The 14,668-nt window shown below is 44.5% G+C and overlaps 1 protein-coding gene across 2 annotated transcripts in view; it reads left to right on the top strand.

Annotated features, from left to right (window-relative positions):
- The first annotated feature begins 986 nt into the window (after nt 1–986).
- Nucleotides 987–14,668, top strand: part of ARIH1 (ariadne RBR E3 ubiquitin protein ligase 1) — a 101,193-nt gene continuing 87,511 nt past the window's right edge. The window contains exon 1 of one of the 2 annotated variants that reach the window (XM_075006435.1): nt 987–1,601. In XM_075006435.1, coding sequence (XP_074862536.1) covers nt 987–1,601 — 615 coding nt within the window. The remainder of the gene's footprint in view (nt 1,602–14,668) is intronic. The other variant, XM_075006436.1, reaches the window with a different exon arrangement.

The raw sequence follows: 14,668 nt of genomic DNA, 5'->3' as shown, positions 1-14,668 counted from the left end.
CACCTCAGGCTCAGGGAGGTTGGGAAGGGGGAAGGTTGGTCACTCCCACTCCACCAAGCTTCAGCCCAGGGCCCTGCTGGTGGTGAGTATGTAGCCTCAGCCACCAGGGATCCTCACTACAACATGCTGAGCACACCAGGAACCTTCTGAGTTCTCCAACTCGGGCTACCTTGCTCCTGCTGTGGACTACGGCTCAGACAGCTGCTGCACCACCTCCTGAAGGGAGCTGCCACACACAAGCTCCAGCAAGCACTCCTTCCCCCTGCCAGCCAGCCTCAACTACCAGGCTTCTCCAGCCTTTATACCCGGGGCGGCAGCCAGCGCATGCCCAGCTGGGCCTCAGGGGCGGGGCCTTTTCCACCCAATAGGCCTGGTTCCCGCCCCCCTGCGCAGTGCAGGGTTGCAGCACCCTGTCACACCGTTCTGGGTTATACCGCCCTGCTTTGAAACCATGCCGGTACTTTCCTGCACCCTGTGCCCGCTGCTGTCCCCAGTCCCATCCTCCTACTCACCCCTACCCCAATCTTGCCGGTCCACTCCCATCATCCCATGCCTATGCCAGGGCTCTCCTCCCCCTGCCGAGGCTTCCCCCTGCCAAGGTGCTGTGGGTTGGTCAGGGCAGGCCAGGCAACCCCTGGGTGTCACGTAGCGTGGGCCGGGCTACCTCCCCCTTTACAGAGGGGGCCTGAGCAGCTTAACTGCCCCAGTGGGCCCTGACTTGTGGAGCAGTGAGGGAGGGAGGGGGGGGGGGGAAGGGCTGCCACACTCAACATGGCGGACACAATGTGTGTCTGGGCGGCTAGTGGGCTTTGGCCACATCCAAGATGGCGTAAACGACGGAGCGGAAATGATGGCCGGCCACCCCCCCGCTCTAAGATGGCAGCTGCCGCGGAAACAAAACTCAGGGCTTTGCCGAGGCCGGCTAGTTTCCCCCCGCCCCCATCTCCTGCCACGCTCAAGATGGGGGCGTTGGCGTGACGCCGCGCATGGCCCAGGTCCGCCGCGCCTGCCTGCGTGCGGCCGTACGTCCGTGCGTGCGTCCGGCGGCGCGCGGTGACGGAGCGGGCCCGCCGCGTCCCTTTGTTGGTTCAGCGGCAGCGGCGCTGTGTGGTGTCGTCCCGCGGGCAGAGGCTGAGGCAGGCCGCGGCGCAGGAGCAGCCAGCAGCCCGCGCGGCGGGGAGGCAGGCAGCGAGGGCGGGCGGGCCCCGGGCCGCCGCCGCCGCCGCCTCGCCATGGACTCGGACGAGGGCTACAACTACGAGTTCGACGAGGACGAGGAGTGCAGCGAGGACAGCGGCGCCGAGGAGGACGAGGACGACGACGACGAGGAGGACGAGCCCGACGACGATAACCTGGACTTGGGCGAGGTGGAGCTGGTGGAGCCCGGGCTGGGCGTGGGCGGCGAGCGCGACGGGCTGCTGTGCGGGGAGACGGGCGGGCTGGGCCCCGGCGGCGGCAGCGGGCTGGGCGGCGGGCCTGGCCCGGGCGGCGGCGGCGGCGGCCACGAGCAGGAAGAGGACTATCGCTACGAGGTGCTGACGGCCGAGCAGATCCTGCAGCACATGGTGGAGTGTATCCGCGAGGTCAACGAGGTCATCCAGGTGCGGGCCGGGCCGGGCCGGGCTCATCCGCGCGGGACGGTGGGCGGGCAGGGGGAGACGCCTTTGTCGGGGGCTGGGGAACTCTTCTCCGGGCGGCGGGGGACTGCCGCGGGCCCGGCAGTGCCTCTGCGGAAGTGTCGCCGAGGCGGGCCACGGTAGCCGTTTCCCAATTCGGTGCAGTAACGACACGGGGGGGCTGACCTCCTGCACAGGCGGGCGGGCGGGAAGGCAGGCCGGCCTCCCTCCCCCAGAGCCCCTCCGCCCCTGCCAAAGTCCCGGCTCCCGAAGCTCTGTGCCGGGCTCTCAGGTGCGGATTTCGTGATCTTTGGACCCTGCTCCTCCTGGAATGCATTTCGGGTTGGAATTTGGGGGGTGGAGAAGTGGAGAGAGAGCCACCCTTGTATTGCTTTCCGGGCTCAGCTCTGTGTGTGTAACTACCTTCCCTCACTGGACGTCTGCAAACTTGTTGCCTGCAGTGGCCTTAACCAAAGGGATTAAAAATCATGGGTACCTGTCTGTTTTGGCTCTAGACAGGTGGTAACTGATTTGCTATGTAATTTGCTTCTGCCGTGTTCTGACTGCTATTTATTCTTTGAACAAGTATGACAGGGTGTTGATCTCTGTAGTCTAATTGGGAGAAGGATGGTAGCACATAAAGAGGAATAGGAATGTAATTACTTCTGCTAACTTCCAATTATGAAACAAGACAGGTTTGTGTGGTCTCCCTTTGTGTGTTTGTGTTAGTCTTTAAAGTGCTACATGTCTGCCTCTTCATTTTGGACTGTTTATTTTGTTATAATCAGTTTGTTTCAGGACTGGGTGAGCCTTGTTCAGCCCTCACACTGCCTCTTACAAAAATAAAGTCTCTGGTCAATTAACTGTGTTGGACTTCAGAAAACTAAAGGCAGTTTATTAGGCACCCTGTTGAAAGTGGGAGGGAGTGGGGAAAAAGCTGATTTAAATCTTTAAGCTTTCTTTTTTTTTCTTTTTGATCCATCAAAAGAACTTGGTCTATAAAGACGAGTGTAAATACAGTTTGGTCAACATCACAAGATATGTTTTTTTTTCTGGTTGAGTCATTAATCAGTTTATACCATAAAATGGGGAGGTATTTATCTCTGGATTTGTAACCCTAATTTTTTCTGAGTACGTTTAGAAAGTCCTGTAGTTAATGAGTACAATGTGAATGATGAATGTGATGCTAATTGTTTTCTGAGTGTCTGGCTATGCAAAATTTTTAAAAAGAAATGAAAGAATATAACAGTACATATTAAATGGTCTTTTGACACTAATCTCTTGTGTAAAAAATCTACATCAGAACTTTCAACAGTTGGAAACATATAGGGTGGTCTCTGTGTGTTTGTGTTTTGATACAAAGGTAACAAACTGTCTTGCTTATGTTGGTACTGTACTATGCTGAATCAGATTATTAGGCCACTTCCAGAATGGTGCTCTGCTTAAAATATGACTGTCAGTTATGTAAATTTTAGAAAACACTGGCAATTTAAACCAGAGTACCCTTTAGTACGCTAGTGGTCTGGATGCATTCACAGAGCCTAAAGTGTTGATTATGAACTAGCAAATGGTAGGAGTTGTGGTGATGATTAAAATTGTGATAATTGAAAGGGCTGCTTCATCTACTGCTTTCAGATAAGACAATATTTTTATATGTATGACTCACTACTTAGTCTCTCTATGCACTTTGTTGCAGCTGAACCAGCTTCCTGACTGTTCCAAAGCAATGACACGAATTTGCTTGACAGGAGCCTGTAAGGGCTCTTGTGAAAGTTAAGAGCAAAACTATTGTATGTTAGAAATGAGTGAGTTCTTTTTAATATTGAGTTTTCCTTTAGTCTTTGTTTTTTTTAATCCATTGTGGTAGATGAGGTTTAATGGATGAACAGCAGTGACCATGAATGTATAGCATTCACTATATCCTACAAACAGAGAGTAGGGGCATCAGGCGCTGTTGTGTTTTTTTTTTAGAGGTGTTCTGGCAGGAAGCTAAATCGTTCCCTATGGTACCTCTGCGGTATTCTGATGCTGATTACAATGGATGAAAATTGTTTTTATTGGATATTTGTATTAAATCTTTATTTTTAAACTATTTAAAATTAAATTTGGAATTAACAGATTTACTAGTAATCGTCATTTAAATTAAAAGTCCAGCAGTACATGTCTTATGCTGAAAATTTAAAAGAGCTGAAGTATTGGGGAAATCCTATTAGTTTGTTGCAGTGCTAAATCACTTTTTGACAATAGCAGCCTCTTCTGCATCTGCAGTGACAATATTTTTCTTCATTTTTTAGTTGCTCAACTAGTTTAGGTTAATGATTAGTTGATTTGAAGTTTTGAGAAGCCAATTGGGATCTGAAAAAGCAGAAAATATTTTTTAATGAAATAAAGGTGAGGCATATGGAAGAGATGTACTAGTTCTAAAATCTGAAAGGACATTGTTTCTGATAACTGAGTTAAAAACACTAATGGCACAGAACACTTTAGCAATTTAAATCTGTTTTAAATACAAAATGCATCTAGAAACTTAATGTATTCAGCACATTTTATGGTAATTTTTCTTAAAAAAAAGGCTTTAGAAGACTACTTGAACTTTTTAAGTTGAAGTCACAGGTACAAAAATTAGTCTTAACAGAAAGGTGTCATTCAACATTTTTCCAACATAAATGGAAAAATTAAATGTCAGAATAAATGTAACGTTGTTATAAATGCTTAATTAGATGTGTGCAGACAGCCTTCAGAGTGGTAATCCTGTTAATCTCTAGCTGCAAAAACAACAAGAAATCCTGTAGCAATTTATAGACTGAGATTTATTGGAGCATAAGCTTTCATGGGCAAAGACTGACTTTGTCAGTTGCATGTCATCTGAAGAAGTGGGTCTTTGCCCACCAAAACTTGTGTCAATAAATCTGTTAGTCATTAAGGTGGCGTAGGACTTCTCATTGTTTTTTATAGACCCTGTATGTTCTGTTTGGTTAAAAGTACCAAATGTAGTGTAAAAGCTATATTTAGCTGCATATCAACATATTTTAGTGTGTGTTCCCATCAGAGTATCTGCATTTCTCTAGGAAAACAACTGCAAAACAAAATTAAAATGGATGGTTTAAGTATGGTTTCTTCTTCATCTAGTTGATTTTAAAATCACCAATTTTAATCACAGTTCAGTGACACAAATTAGTCCTGAACTGTCAGCCTTTTTCGCCAAGAGTGTGGGTAAAGAGCTAGAGAAGTATGAAGGACCATTGAAGACTAGATTGAAAACTGAGATTTTTCTAGAATTGCATGTGAACCACTCAGCAGCCTCATTCATTAAATTTCTGAGTTAAGGTGTGATCTTTGGTATACATATCTCTCGTCTGTATATCAAGATACATAGATTCTTGGAGCAGTAGTAGTTGTGTGCCTGGTCACCTAGACTCCTGCAATAGGTCTTACCAGACAATACATCTGGAAGACAGGAGTTAGTTAACCTCTCCCCCACCTTGCCCCCAGCCCATCATTCTCATACATACAAGAGACCTTGATCTTCATTAAGTCGTTCGCTGAGCCATTGCTCAGTGAGGGAGAAACAGTAAGAGGGAACTTGGAAATGGCAGAGATGCTTAATGACTTCTTTGTTTCGGTCTTCACTGAGAAGTCTGATGAAGGAGTGCCCAACATAGTGAATGCTAGTGGGAAACGGGTAGGGTTAGAAGTTTGGGGAAAAAAAAAAGTTAAAAATCACTTAGAAAAATTGTGTGTGCAAGTCACCAGGGCCTGATGAAATGCATCGTAGAATTCTCAAGGAGCTGATAGAGGAGGTATCTGAGCCTTTATCTATCATCTTTGGAAAATCATGGGAGACAGGAGAGATTCCAGAAGACTGGAAAAGGGCAAATATAGTGCCCGTCTATAAAAAGGGGAGTAAGAATAACTCAGGAGACTACAGGCCAGTCAGCTTAACTTCTGTGCCAGGAAAGACAATGGAGCAGGTAATTAAAGAAATCATCTGTAAGCACTTGGAAGGTGGTAGGGAACAGCCAGCATGGATATGTAAAGAACAAATCATGTCAAACCAATCTGATAGCTTTCTTTGATAGGCTGAGAAGCTGTGGATGTGGTATACCTAGACTTTAGTAAAGCATTTGATATGGTGTCACGTGATATTCTTATCAATAAACTAGGCAAATACAACTTAGATGTGGCCGCTATAAGGTGGGTGCAAAACTGGCTGGATAACCATACCCAGAGAGGAGTTCTTAATGGTTCTCAATCCTGCTGGAAAAGGTCACAAGTGGAGTTCCGCAGGGGTCTGTGTTAGGACCGGTTCTGTTCAATATCTTCATCAATGATTTAGATACTGGCAGAGAGAGTACGCTTAGTAGGTCTGCAGATCATACGAAGCTAGGACAGGTTGCAACTGCTTGGGAAGGCAGGAGCATAATTCAAAATGATCTGGATAAACTGGAGAAATGGACTGAGGTAAACAGGATGAAGTTTAATGAAGTGCTCAACTTGGGATGGAATAATCAGTGTCACACATACAAAATGGGAAGAGACTGTCTAGGAATGACTACAGCAGAAAGGGATCTAGGGGTATAGTGGACCACAAGCTGATGAGTCAGTGCGATGCTGTTGCAAAAAAAGCAAACATGATTCTGGGATACATTAACAGGTGTGTTGTGAACAAGACACGAGAAGTCATTCTTCCGCTCTACTCTGCACTGGTTAGGCCTCAGCTGGAGTATTGTGTCCAGTTCTGAGCACTGCAGTTCAAGAAAGATGTGGAGAAATTGGAGAGGGTCCAGAAAAGAGCAACAAGAAAGATTTAAAGGTCTAGAGAACATGACCTTTGAAGAAAGGCTGAAAAAATTGGGCTTGTTTAGTTTGGAAAAGAGAAGATTGAGGGGGGACATGATAGCTGTTTTCAAGTGTCTAAAAGGGTGTCATAAGGAGGAGGGAGAAAACTTGTTCTTCTTGGCCTCTGAGGATAGAACAAGAGGCAATGGACTTAAACTGCAGCGGGGTGTGTGCGTGTTTGGATTGGACATTAGGAAAAATTTCCTAACTGTCAGGGTGGTCAAACAGTGGAATAAATTATCAAGGGAGGTTGTGCAATCTCCATTGCTGGAGATATTTAAGAGCAGGTTAGATAGATGTCTGTCAGGGATAGTTTAGACAGTACTTGTTCCTGCCATGAGGGCAGGGGGCTGGACTCAATGGCCTCTCGAGGTCCCTTCCAGTCCTAGTATTCTGTGATTACATTCACAGATTGAGTCCAGAAGGACCTTTGTGGTCATGTAGTCTATACATTATAGAGCTTCCCCAAAATGGATTCTAGAGCAGTGGTCTGCAATCCCTGGCATGAGTGTCAAGAGCACCATGCAAGTTGACTTTCATTGGCATGCTAGTGGGGAGCTCAGCCTTGCTTGTCCCCCCTCCTGCAGGTGGCGGGGAATTAGCTCAGAGCTGTGCCGCCTGTGGATTAGGGAAAGATCAGCTAATGCTACCAACCAGCATCTAAATAGTAAAATTCTGCATCTTTATTGATTGATTGAAGCTGTCTTAAGTAGGACTACTAGTGATTGGCCCTCGGACTGTACACAGAGGTCAAATTTTGGCACTCTGCCTTGGAATGGTTGCTGACCCCAGTCTTAGAGCATGTTGAGAGCATTAATTTCATTTGGGCTCCACACAGGCATTACGGTCCAGCCCATAGCAACTTGTAAGATCTATGTGTTTGTAGATAGCAAAGCCTTTTACTGCTGTTTTATATTTTTATGGCCTGAATTAGCCCTAAATTGGCAAGATTCTTTTGTTTAATGCAGGAGTTGAGAGAGTCTGTTTCGGTGCTTAGGCTAGAATAATTAGTAAACTTTTGACCTAAATCAGCTGAAGCACTGGGGGATGTCAGAAGAGGGTATAAAATATTCACTTGCTGATTTTAATGGTAGTGGATTTAAAGTCCATGTATGCGTAAATGATCTTGGTACTTACAAAAATATACAGTCCAGCTTTTTAAAAATTGGTCTTCTAGTGATGGCTCATCTCCACCCCTCTTCCACTGTTCGCTCCCTGATAAAAGATTCCAGGATTCTAGTCTGTGTTCTGTCTGTGGCATTCAACCAAGATTGCTGTTGTTTCAGGTTCAGTAAACCTTGTTCAGGATTATGTGGTAAGATTGGCCCAGAGCCTGCTGCAGATCTGTGATTGTAGTTCCAGTCTCCCGTCTAGTGTTCTGTGTTTTGGTTTCTCTGACAGTGCGTGCTATCAGAAAAGCTTACTGATAGTGTCCAGTGTCAAGCAGTGGAAAAAATCAGGTTTATGGCTATTTTATAATACATACTAATTCATAGTGTCTTAAAGTGAGATTTTTGAAGTAGAATTGCCCAATATCTGGAAATTTTAGAATTGTCTGGCGGTCCTATCAGAGTTAGTAAATACAATAATAAGTGGAGATACACATCTCCTAGAACTGGAAGGGACCCTGGGAGGTCATCTAGTCTAGTCCCCTGCCCTCTTGGCAGGACCAAGCACCATCCCTGACATCTATTTGCCCCAATCCCTAAATAGCTTCCACAAGGATTGAACTCACAATCCTGGGTTTAGCAGTCCAGTGCTCATACCACTGAGCTATACCCCCCACCCCACAAAATATATTTGCCCCAGACTTCTATATGGCCCTTTTAAGGCTTGACTGCTCCACCCCGGTTTTAACAGACTAGTGCTCAAACCGCTGGCTCTGATCAGAATTTAGGTGCAAAAGTTGTATCGGTTTTGCAGAATTTTTTTGTCTGAGGAAAAACTGCAATTTCAGAAAAGGAAAATTATTAATTGAAACTAGAATAGTTACACATGGGTGAAACACACAATCTTGCCAGTATAATTTCCATGTGCTTCCAGATTCAGTGTTTTTTGGACATGTTAAAACATTTGCGACAAGCATTTGCGCAGTAGTACTAATTTTCTTTCCCGTATGAGTAAGTTTGAAGTAAATGCACCTTCCGCTGACTTGCCTCCCACCCATGTATAGAAGACACACAGTAAGATAAATCTTAAAACAGGAACATCTTATATCTGATTTATTTGGTCTGAGCCCCGGTTGAAATTGTAAATTAATTGAAATAAAATTGTAGGCCACAAGCATAGCCAACTGACAATTTGTTTAAAATTACATTTTGAGACCTGTTATTGAATAGGTGTGTTTATAGTGGGATTCCATTGGGATCTGTTCTTGGCCTTGCTCTATTTAACATCATTATTTGGAAACAGAATCTTTGCTGATAAACTGCAGGTGACTCAAATTGGTGAGTGGTAGATTAAGCAGGACAGGTCTCTGACTTATTTGGATCATTTCATAAACAAGATGCAAGGAAAGAGTAACAGAGAAGAAGCTGTGCTAGTCTATACACTATCAAAACAAAAAGCAGTCAAGTAGCACTTTAAAGACTAGCAAAATTGCTAGTCTTTAAAGTGCTACTTGACTGCTTTTTGTCTTGACAAGGAAAGAGTATGTTTTAATATTGCTAAATGTAAACCTCTGGGAACAAAGATATAGGCCATATTTACACAATGACCAATCTGTCCTGCCAAGGAGTGACTCTGAAAAAAGATTTGGGTGTGGGGGGGGTATAGTGTATAATCAGTTGAACATGAGATCCCAATATGCTGCTGTGGGCATAAGAGTTAATGCAGTCTTTGCATGCATGAACAGAAGCCTTAAAAGTATTAGTAGACAGATCATTTTACATATATATTCAGCATGGTGTGACTGCTGCTGGAATAATGCTTCCAGTACTGATGTCCACAATCACGAAGGAAGTTGGTAAGTTGCAGAGTGTTCAGAGAAGAGCTTTGAGAATGAGCTCCTCAAGTCTGTAACTATAAAGCAATCTATTTAGCTCAACCAAGAGGATTAAAATGTGACTTGGTTAGTTTATAAATAGCTACATGAGGAACAAATAGTTAATAATGGGCTTTTTCTGTGTAGCAGAAAAAGGTATAGCATAATGTAATAGCCAAAAGCTGAACTTAAGAAAAAGTCAGACTGGAAACTATATAATGTTTGAGTGACTTTCGAAGGGCTAGTTTACCAAGGATCATGATGGATTCTCCATCAGTTACCGTTTTTAAATTCATGTTGGATGTCTTTCTAAAATGAATGCTCTGGAAATTAAGTTGGGAAATTCTCTGCCCTGTTAGGCAGAAAATCAGAGTAGATCAGGGTGGGCAGTAAGATGGAGGCAGTTTGCCAGAGCTAGCCCTTGGCCAGCTGCCAACATTTTATTTACAAATTCCCAGCCACTGGGAGCTGTAGGAAGCAGTCCCCGTTTCATGCTTCTTCCTGCAGCTCCCGTTGGCTGGGAACAGTGATCTGCAACTAGCTGGGGTTGCAAGCAGACATATCTGCACAGGTAACTAAAGCACCGATGGCCTGCCAGGGGCTAACTCGGGTGAACTGCTTCTGGCCTACAGGCCGCTTATTGTCCACCTGTGGAGTAGATGATCACAGTGGTTCTTTTGGCTTTTGAATCTCAGAAAACTTAATTGCAAATTTCATGAGTGACTGAATTTGTCATGCTGAAATGCTGACTGATGATACGTATTTTTTTTCTGAAGCTTGGTACTGTACGTTACATTGAAGCATCAAGCAGTTTGCTGAATCACTGAACATTGAGCCAAGAATTAATATCATTCAAGATAATTATCTCCATAATGGTCCCAGTAGCGTATGGATCATTCCTGATGGGAAATCAAAAGCAATCTGTAAATTCCTGTTGACCTTTTAATCTGAAGATGGCAGCTTCCAGAACTCGGTGCATCTTTTTTTTAAAGCAGTAGAGAGTGGTGCAACAGCCTATATAAAACTCATGAATACATCACATTTATTATATATGTAGGCTTCCACAGACATAAGCAGGATTATAGATGCTTGGTAAAGTTTGCTATCCATAACACTCAGAGTTTGTTGCTAATATCAGATCTTTTAAGGAAGGACTATTTTGGGATTCAACTAATACAAGGAGACAAGATGTGCTAAGCCACTTAAACTCACGCTGCTTTTGTCTGGAATTTCAGCTAACCAGCCTCTAAACCATAGGTCAGAATGTTATCTCAGTCTGTTTGCATACAATATATGACCACTTTGGGTTTTTATCTTCAAAATAAGCATGCAGATTTCTTACATATTTTCCCCAAGACTTTTGCAGAGTAACTTACTGAGCTGATTCTTTTTTTAAATGAATAAATATAGGTTAGGCAATGTCTGAGAACTGACCCACTAGCAGACAAGACTTTTTTGTTAAGAAGGATGCCACAGTACAATTGACTGTTGCCAGGTATTTCTCCTGTCAAATCTTTAATGGGATTGTCTGAATAAATGGTTCACTAAATATGGGCAGGTTTACACAATGAGGGTAAAGTTAGCCTATTATGCAACTCCAGGTGTGTGAATAGCATAGCTGGAGCTGATGTACTTTAGATTGTTCTTATGCTGTGCCAACACTGTACTGGATTGATGGGAGATCGATTGCCACAGCACCAATTCCCAGTAGTGGAGGCATACCCTATGTTATCAGGGCTTTTCTGTGTCGGGTTACTACTTCTGTCTTGACTCTATTTGCATTCATGTTTTATTTTGCTCTTCTGTGAATAATGAAATTGTGAAAGTTAAGCTTTAATCTTTTGATCCATATTTTTACTTTGAAGTCTCAGTAGAATGGTGCTGTAGGTGATTAGTTTTGTTCAGTTTATCTTTCTCCTTATTTTATTTCAAGTAAAAGGCTTGTGTGACTTCAGTCTTTTCCCCATCTTGGTTAATAGGCTTTACTTGAGCCTTTGAATTACATCAGTAATGCAGTTGCTGGTAGCCGAACTTATTTTTTGCAGTCCTGGAACTGGTAAACATAGTAAGAGTATTTGGCTAAAAATCCAAGCTGGCTGATATGGCAAAAATAACGCTTAAGACTCATGAAGAACCCACCAGCATGCAAACGAAAATCTTTGAGTCTGGCAGGATTTCTTATGTGTTTAACTTGTGGCTTGTTGCTCTGTCCTCCAAAATATGGAGCATTCTGGCCCTAATTCAGTTTTAAGACTGTACTTAAGTACTTTGTGGGTTCGGAGGTAATGTACAGCACCATGCAGGATCTAGACCTACTGCAAAAATATCACTGTATCCTAAATGCAATGGTTCTTAGTAACTAAACAGATGAAATGTAGTGTATTTGAGTGTTTGTAATATTGAAAACCTGGTGCTTCAGTTAGGGCCTAGTCCTGCTTCCACTGACATTGCCATGTCTTGTTGATGTCTCTGGGGGCAGGGGCAGGCCCTTACTGGATTAAAAACCTTGACACAGAGAGAGACAAAGGCTGTGTCTACACTACAGTTTTCTTTTGAAAGAACATCTTTCGAAAGATGCTGTTTCGAAATGGACCGTCCACACACACCAGCGGGGACTGAAGGTTCAGTCCATTCTTTCGAAAGGCCCCTAGCACAACTTCGAAAGAGCGTCCACACATGCCAGGGTGCTCTTTCGAAAGAGCAGGGACAGGAGGCGTCACGGGCAGGGTCACATGGCTGATGAGCCCTTCTGGGGCTGCTGCCCGCCGTCCCCTTAAAGGCCTCCTCCTGTGGTACCTCAGCCTGCATGCTCTGCGGGCCGCAGTCCTGTCCCCAGGCAGCAGGCGAGAGAGGCAGACAGGCAGCAGTAGTGGCATCCCGGACCCCCATGGACCCTGAGCACCAACCCCCCCGCCCCCACCAGTCGCAGCCATGGCCAGCACCCTGCCCATGGTCCTGGCCACTGTGCTGCAGCGGCTACGGGTGGCACCGCAATAGCCACCCTCCTGGACACCATCCTCAGGGTGCAACGTTCCCAGCCGGTCCCCTGGGTTATCTGTTGCCTGTGGAGCTTCCCCACAAGCAGCGACTGGTGGGACGGCTGGTGCTGGAAGACTGGGGAAACGATCAGTGGCCACAGAAGTTCAGGATGACCAAGGGGACATTCCTGGAGCTGTGCCACTGTCTCGCCCCAGTCCTCCAGCACCAGGAGACACACCTGAGGCTGGCGCTCCCCCTGCACAAAAGGGTGGCCATTGCCCTATGGAAGCTGGCCACCCCGGACAGTTACCGATCCGTTGGCCACCATTTAGGGGTGGGCAAAGCCACCATCGGGGCCGTCCTCGTTGAGTTAAGCCATAGCCAGCTCACACCTAGACTGCATGCTGGGTAGCAGCCTGGTGACAGGCACCGTCGGGAGAAGGGCGGGGACCCAGGGGTGGGGATGGGGCCAGGGGAGGGGGAGTTCTTTCGAAGTTAATTTCGAAAGAGCACCGTGTCAGTGTAGATGCTCCATGGCTTCTTGTGAAAGAACTTGGTCTTCCAATCCTAATTTCTAACGTACTTGATAGTGTAGACGCACCCAAACTGTCTGGGCCATGCCTAAGTAACAACACAGTGTTTACTAAAAGTATTAAGGAACAGCTTTTGCCTGAGTGCAGCACAAATGGGGTTCTGTGGATTCCCCAGAAGGCTCTCTGGCAGTTAAATAGAGCTCTTATATAGGAAGTGTAAACCTACTGTTGCTTGGAAAAAGTGATACTATTAAACAATAGTTTTCCTTAGATGGTCTGATCAGCACAGAATGTACTGATTTCTGGTCGTGGGATTTATGAAAAGTTCTGATTGTTGATTAGACTTTGTACTGCTTGATAACATAGTCAAAACGTGTTGCTCACAGTAGAACTGCTTTGCCAGTGTTTTCAGAAAATGATGCCAACTGGCTTGTGTTTAAAAAAATCTTACCTAAGGTCAGAGAGAGGGTCTCAAAACTGCAAGACTAGCATTCAAAGTAGAAGTCTATTGTGGGAAAGACATAGTTAAATCCAATATGGATTGTATTCCAATCTGGCCTAGTAGCTTCAGCGAGGCAAATTGTGCTGTGTTGGTGTCTGTTCTCTCATTGAGTACTTAACTTATAATGAAATACTGTTTAGGATCCTAAGCATTGTGATGCTAGAAGGCAATACTTTATTAAACTTTTTTGTCATATGGTGTTTATAGGATGTTTCATTATGTCAGGAGTGTATTGTTTCCTAGGAGCAGTGCAGCTTTCATTGTAACAAAGTTCTCCTGTAAGATCTCCTTTTGTGCAGTTACTGTGCAGCTTTTAAAAATGATGACGTGGTACTTGTTGTTTTTCAAATTGGTCAGATGTCTGACCTGTCTATTAATTTCAGATATTTTGTATTACATAAAATAGAGGTTATTTGGAATTAAAGATTAATTTCTTATTTGATGGTTTAGACCAAACAGTTCCTGTGTTTTTGGCAGAGGATTAGACTAGATGACCCTTGTGATCTGGCCTAACTCTGTGGTCTTAAAATTCTCTCTCTGTATGTTTTTGATTTTCTTTGGTAGGATGCGCAAGTCCACTATACTTGTACACATTTAGATAAAATCTGAATTTCACAGGTAAGTGGCATGTTTGGCTAATGCCTTAGATTCTATCTCTAACAGTATATTAACATTTCAGCTCTGGTCATTAGTTTAAAAACGCACACACACAAAAGGCCCAAAGAATGCACTGGTCTCTTTCTTGCCCTTAGTGTTTTCTTGCAAAAATTACCACACATCAGCAGGATGAATAGCTTTCACTGGAGAATCTCAGGACAGCACCAGGAGGTTGACTAGATATGTTCGAGATGCTTTCATGGCACCTGAAAACACTTGCCTTGCAGCTCCTGTTCAATGTTCACCTGCATGAGCACTGAAGTTACAGCTCAAAAAATAAAAGGGTGAGTGAAACATACTTAGTTAATATATAGCTAGGGCATTTAAATGAACTAGGGCTTCCCTACTGGTTCTCACCAGCTGAAATGGAAGAACTTAGCATGTCAAGCTATAACCTCGGTAAATGAATGGCTCGTTTTGTGTCACTGCACAATCACAACTGAGAATTAGAGTTTTCATGTGACTCTTAATTAGGAGCAGCATATGTTCTCTTGGATGTCTCCATGTTGCCACAACTGAAGACCAGTGGCCTGTTGTTGGTTTTTAATCCTGTACAAAT

Source organism: Carettochelys insculpta, chromosome 12, assembly GCF_033958435.1.
Source record: "Carettochelys insculpta isolate YL-2023 chromosome 12, ASM3395843v1, whole genome shotgun sequence".
NCBI classification, from domain to species: Eukaryota; Metazoa; Chordata; order Testudines; family Carettochelyidae; genus Carettochelys; species Carettochelys insculpta.
Note: the sequence above shows the minus strand (reverse complement) of the source record. Positions and strands in the feature narration are given on the sequence as shown.